Source organism: Etheostoma spectabile, chromosome 20 (genome assembly GCF_008692095.1).
Source record: "Etheostoma spectabile isolate EspeVRDwgs_2016 chromosome 20, UIUC_Espe_1.0, whole genome shotgun sequence".
NCBI lineage: Eukaryota > Metazoa > Chordata > Actinopteri > Perciformes > Percidae > Etheostoma > Etheostoma spectabile.
The window spans coordinates 9,981,064-9,987,320 of NC_045752.1; the positions used below are offsets into that span (position 1 = coordinate 9,981,064).

Sequence of the window (6,257 nt, forward strand, 5' to 3'; positions counted from 1 at the left end):
GGGGGGGGGGGTGTAAGGTGAGAGATCGTAATGTTGATGTCACTTCCTGCGTCTACCAGGAGACAGTCTATACTACAGTGTTGTTTGTAACCATGGCCTTCTTGTTACGGATGCTCATGGCATATTCCCCGCGACTTGTCCCGTTCTCTTCTTTTCGTAGTGGTTTCCTGCAGATAAACATTGTCATAAAGTAAAGACAAATTCATTAACAAAAGTTACATTTTATATTTACATTTGCTCTCAGTTGAAGCTATGTCATTAAACAGAGTTTCTAGTCTGTTAACCTTTCTGGTGATTTGATATCTGATGCTGCTCTGGGCTTTCTTATAATCCCAATGGTGAAAGGTCACTTTTGCAAAGAGGACAGGAGGGAAAGATACATTGCAACACAGCGGATAAGGCAATTACCCACTCTGACTGGTAGATGCAATTTTCCCTCTAAGTAATGAGTATGTGTGTGGCTGTCAAAACAACTTGGGAAAAACACTGACACATAACCTTTTCCCAACACTGGTTGTGCTGTAGTGCTCTGTCCTTTCTATGAATACGTTCTGGTACAAAATAAAGCTGCAACACATGATCCCCTTGATGCTACTGGCCTGTGAAGAGCAGTATCATTCAATGCAGCCCTTTTTATGCACTCCTCGGTGCCTTTGTGGTTATTATATTTGTCCAGTGTACTGTGGCTTCTGCACCGACCCCCTCAACTGCTCTCCCCTGCTCGGGCTTATGTAACTCGGAGACAGATCTGAATACAGTTAGTACAGTCATTGTCCCACTCAACACTGTACTATGCCTTCATTGCCACAGAGGACCCTTAAGCGACATCTTAGCTTAGCGTCTCCTCTCCTCTGAAAGCCCTAACTGGCCAGTCCAGTATCCTAACCCTTTGACGAACAGTCATTCTCAGTCCAGTCCAGTACAAATCTTTTCCCCTTCTCGGGCATCGTGTAGCAAGGGAATCCTTATAGGGTCAAATAAGCTCAACAGGATGCAATCCAATACAAAAGCCCCGCCAGAAAAACTATGTGTGTTAAGTTTATTATGTCTATGCGTCAGAGACATATGAATAAACATATAAAAACTATTTTTTTAAGAGACTAGTAACTTTTGAAAAAAGAAATAACACAATATTCCGCTCGTAAATTAAAAGAAGAATTCAGAAATTTCTGGTTTATGACCGGTAGCTTATGGCAGCTAATGTTAATTAACTAAATGTTGCTGTGTAAATGTAATTCCTTAGTTAGATAACTGACGTTAGGACTCTTTTCTACTTATTATTCCATACATTCCATTTTAGTTTATGCCATTATACCAGGATTGCTACTTGTGGCCACAGTTCAGAAAAAATACATAGACTTGCCTTTAAGACAGCGTTTTGTGCTGCTGTTGTGGCAACACCTTTGACAAGATCTCAGTAAAAAAAGCTCCATGCACACATAAACATTTATAGCATTTATTATATGCTTCACACATTGTATTGCATTATAGTTCATGCCCCATGTGTGTTCACACACACCGTCTTACAGTGAGACTGTAAAATAAAAATGGACAGCTGATGTAAAGTCTCTCAATTTCTGTCATGAATAATGTGTTTTTGTGACATTTCTCTTGAATCTATGATACCTAATCTAATGAGTGTGCAGTTACGATGTGTGATTTTCATGCACATGCTCATTTTACTGATTTTTACCCTGCTGTCAACTCAATTTGTCTGCTGTATTTGCTCCCACATAGCCAATTTGATTTTGCCACACCTGTTAATCAACCATCTTGTTGCTGTCACATTTGAAAACTGTCCCTGACTTGGCTATTTTTCAGCTGTCATTTGAGTGCCGTGAACCACCTCTGCTCCAACACCTCCTGTGCTCCAAAAACTTTCATCTGTCAAAAAAGTCAATCTTAGAGTTTTTAAAGAGATTCAACAAATTAAAATCACAATTGGGGTTAAATAATAAACACTCTCTGTCATTTGTGAGCTATGCTGGCAGCATGTTTCTAGAAATAAATCAACAACTGATGAATGGATTGCCATGAAACTTTACAGACATTCCAGAGGATGAATCCTACTGACTTCTGTGATCCCCTGACTTTTCCTCTAGTGCCACCATTTGTGTGAAATTGGATAGATTACCACAAGGTTGGGTGCAGACATTCATGTTCCTTCAAATGTGCTGTGTCTAAGTACAGCCTCACAGAGCTGCTAGCATGGCTGTAGAGTCTTGTTTTAAAGTCATCAGTAAAAATAAAAGTCATATAAATATAACCTAACTCTCCTTACTTTTAACTGAAGCGTGAAACTGTACATTGAACTTTCTTACCATTTTATACTTTCAGATTGATTGTGGTATTTTTCTGAAAATTTTGGAGTGTCATATTGCAAGCCCTTAACCTGCTAGGGACTGCAGATGAAAATTAGCATGCATGGCTAAATTTGGCACATTTACATGTTGGACTCTGTGCTCATGTTGATTAATGTGCATTGTTCCTTTCAAATAAAGAAATAAAAAAAAAAAAATTTAAGTAAATGACAGATTGTTTGTTAACGTCAAACACTGCATTCAATCTATCTATTGTCGAGGTTGTTGGAGATGATGACAGCTAATAGCTCATGAGCAAAGTTGTAAACAAAACACAAGGCAGTGACTAAGACTTCCTGTGGGACTCTGTCAGCTGGGAGGGGTTATATGGGCTAAGGACAACCAGGGATACATGCCAGCCATGTAGGACAGATGCTGCTTGTTGCGTCCCCCTGGGACCCGGGGAAAGCCTTAGAATAGAAACTGTCCAGTCCCTGGGTGGAAACACATTGTGCCGCGGGGGAAATGATTGACTAATGCAGCTGCAGCTAGGGGAGTTGGGATATACCGAAGTTTGGGACAGACGGTAGTGTTTACAGCCAGTCCAGGAATTCTTCTACTTGGCATAAAAGGGCGTTATTCGTTTTGCAAAGTCCTTGCAGCTCACTAATGATTTTAATTTAGAATATTTTCGTCTGGCCAGTAATTTTATCTGCTACGTTGTAAAATGCTGTCTGACACTGGTGATCTATAGCTTGCTGGAAGGTGCTTGGGCCCTGTTTATTTTTCCCAGGATGTAATTTTTGCTCAGACTGACCATGTTGCTTGGGCCACCACACAGGGCAGATCACTGGGGCCTCAAACCGACCGCTACCCAGGCCTTCAATAATAGATGCCATGCTGTTGACACATGGCAGGTGGCAACACAACACTTCACAGGTTAGATGAATTTTTCATATCAAAGCTGTGCAATCACAGCGCACATTCCTGTTTGAAGTTCGGGAATGGATCATGGCAAAATTGGGACATGTGTTGAGCTGTTTACAATTAATCCAGCCATCTGGAAATTAGAGTAACATACTATGGTTCAAAGGATACACATTAAAAAAACAGATTGTAAAAATCTGTCAATGGTTTTGATGTCGCTGGTATTGTAATTTAAAACAGAGGAGATTAATAATGCATTTGTAAATATTGGATTTGAAACCATTTTGTCTGAAAAGTATTTCCCTTTTATTGTAGCTCTGGTTGAGTACTTTAGATAATGTATTGCCCTTGGACAGGAGCAGCTGTGATGTATTATCTGTCTTTAGACTAGCCTACCAGAGCGCTGATGATTGGGTGTGATTGGGAAAAGCATCTAGCTTCATTAGTCAGTTGGTTGGAGTTTTGTTTGTATTTGCTTCTTGGATGGCTGACAGCCTGGACTGCAGCATCATGTCTTTTGCTTTGGATGGCACAGCAACACTGAAACGCAGCATGTGTCTGAATCCTCTTCTCTATGCTTGCACACACCAGCCTCCCTGGTGCTGTGGACTCTTTGAATAGAATTGTATAGAAGTGTTTTTCCTTTCCAGCCCCTTTGCTTCTGACGCATGACTGGCAGACAAAGATTATAAAAAAATAACAAAAGGCCAGGAGGGCTGGGACCCGCAGAGCTAGCTCCTCTGCTGTCTGTGTTGCTCAGGCCTTGGACTTTAGCCAGCTGATTTTCATTGGGAAAGCCCGAAGCACTGAGGGGCTGGAAGGGCTATATATAACTGGCTGTGTTATTTTCACTGACAAACTCTCTGTCACATTGTTATTGACTAAGACACTCAATTACTGCCTTTGCTTGCTTTCGTAGTCAATGTTTGTCGCTGTGTTGTTTCCTCTCCTTTCCACTCAGGAACGATGGATGATTAGAGCATCTGTGATAAATGAAATCCCATTTGTCCTTGGATTGCTCTCCTATTGGCTGGTGACTAATGAATGTCTAATGAGGTCCGTCTGGCTGGACCTGTGTATTTTTCCCTTCTCATTCAGAGTGGAGGGCAGCTTGGCGTGGCGCAAAGTCTGCAGTCTAGAGCCCACAGAGCTTCAGGACACGACCTGCTTGCATGTATAAAAGATGTGGCCTGCAACTGAATGACTGCGCAAATTAATTCATAAATAATGACTTGGGTTTGGGGCTAGAGCCCGTATTGCAACAACACTTTCCTACCACTGCTGCATTAAAAAAGGTGCCCCTTGGCTACACAGAGGGCTGGAGAATTGCCATAATGAATTCCTGAGCCAACCACCCATTACTTCCGCTGCCTGACTTTGCCTATTTGTTCTTTAAAGAAAGGGGAAATAGAGTTCTGCTGAGGAAAGCCATATCTGGCATGCAGGCTTAATATAATTCCATAACTATAATAAGGTAGGATACTAAATTAATTTAAATACACATAAATAAATAAATAGTAGCTCCCTGATTTAGCGCACAGATCTGTGGCTGTTCTCACACGGGTGTGTGAGAGTCAATGTTTTTACCATATTTCATAGTGTGTAAATATGCCAAGATGATGTATCTATGTACGTAAATATGTTGTGAGTTTATAGATGGGTGCACACAAGTCTCCTCTGCTTGTCTCGGTCTCTGTGCACGTGCAGTGCTTTGCACGATGTGTACGTGTCTGTTTGTAAAATGTCTGCGAACATTAACGTGGATGTTAGAGTGCATGATGTATGACACTGTGCTGCCTGAATGTCACACAGAGAATTGGGTCTGGGTTGTGCTGCAGGCTAAAACCCTCACACAGCCTTTTCTCTAATATGCCAAATGGGGGAAACGGTTCCTGTTGCAACGGCGGCGGCTTGGGATTTCTCTGCTCTCCTCTTGCTTTCACTTTCATGAATCCAGTTGATGTTCTTGGAAGCTTGAGACACTTATGCAAATTAAAATCAACATAGTATTGTGAACGCGGGTCATCATGCACCTCAATAAATTAATTTATAGAATGTTTCTGGGTAATCCAGTGTAGTGGAGCATTCTCAGTGGCATTTAAAACCCATTCTATTATCTAACCCCTGACCTTAGTGTGACCCAGCAAGGTGATGTCAACATAGCCTCACACTCAAAGGCAGGTGAGATAGTACACTCTCCCATGAGTCAAATTACACATGATATGTTAAAGAGCCTGCCTGCAACAGTTCCTATTTCAATATGTCATCACTTGAAAATACTTCAGATATGTGTGGGAGTGAGACCTTACTGGAATAGTACAAGATCAAAACAGATAAGAGAAAAGTGACATCCAACCTTTTGATGGCCTTGTAGCAGATGATGATGGCTGAGAGGAGGAAGACAACCGAGGCACAACCCACCGTTCCAAGCACTACAATGTCCATCTCCATCCACCAGGGCCTCAACAAGGGCACCATGGGCTCTGCCACTTAGAAAAAAAGAGAAGAAGAGGGGGCAGGAGGAAAGCAATTTGGATACAGAAGAAGATGAGTAGAATGCATTTAACAAAATAAATCAGAAAATCTGTTCAAAATGACAAAAAGCCTTTTACTCTAGTACTCATCCATTAGACACACACGTATTTGAGTTATTAGATACTAGATAATAATTATACAACACAATACAAGATTTTCCTCCCTACCCTCTGAGTTTGGAAATAGCTGTGTCCTCGCCTGTTCCGTAGGTCTTAGGTTCAATGTTCAAAGATATCCACCCAGCATAAATCATTTAAGGTCCCGTTAGTCTTCCTTACACCAGCACTCTTGTCCACACCAATTACTGTTGCAGGAACCTCCTGCTATTTCCACATTAGATCTGTGGTGTAAGACCACTCACTGGGAATGTTGTATAACATTATGTGCATCAGCAGTCTGTAATGCTGAACTTCTCTCTTCTCTTTCTGCATTTGATGCTCTCCCTCGATAAATCAGTTTCATCTATCTATCTATCTATCTATCTATCTATCTATC

The 6,257-nt window shown here is 41.3% G+C and overlaps 1 protein-coding gene across 1 annotated transcript in view; it reads right to left on the bottom strand.

The window, feature by feature from the left end:
• prima1 (proline rich membrane anchor 1) overlaps positions 1–6,257 on the bottom strand; it is a gene marked incomplete at its 3' end in the record, with an annotated part of 10,149 nt that continues 3,892 nt past the window's right edge. Inside the window, 2 exon segments of the mRNA XM_032500515.1 lie at positions 1–167; positions 5,584–5,716. Coding sequence (XP_032356406.1) covers positions 68–167; positions 5,584–5,716 — 233 coding nt within the window.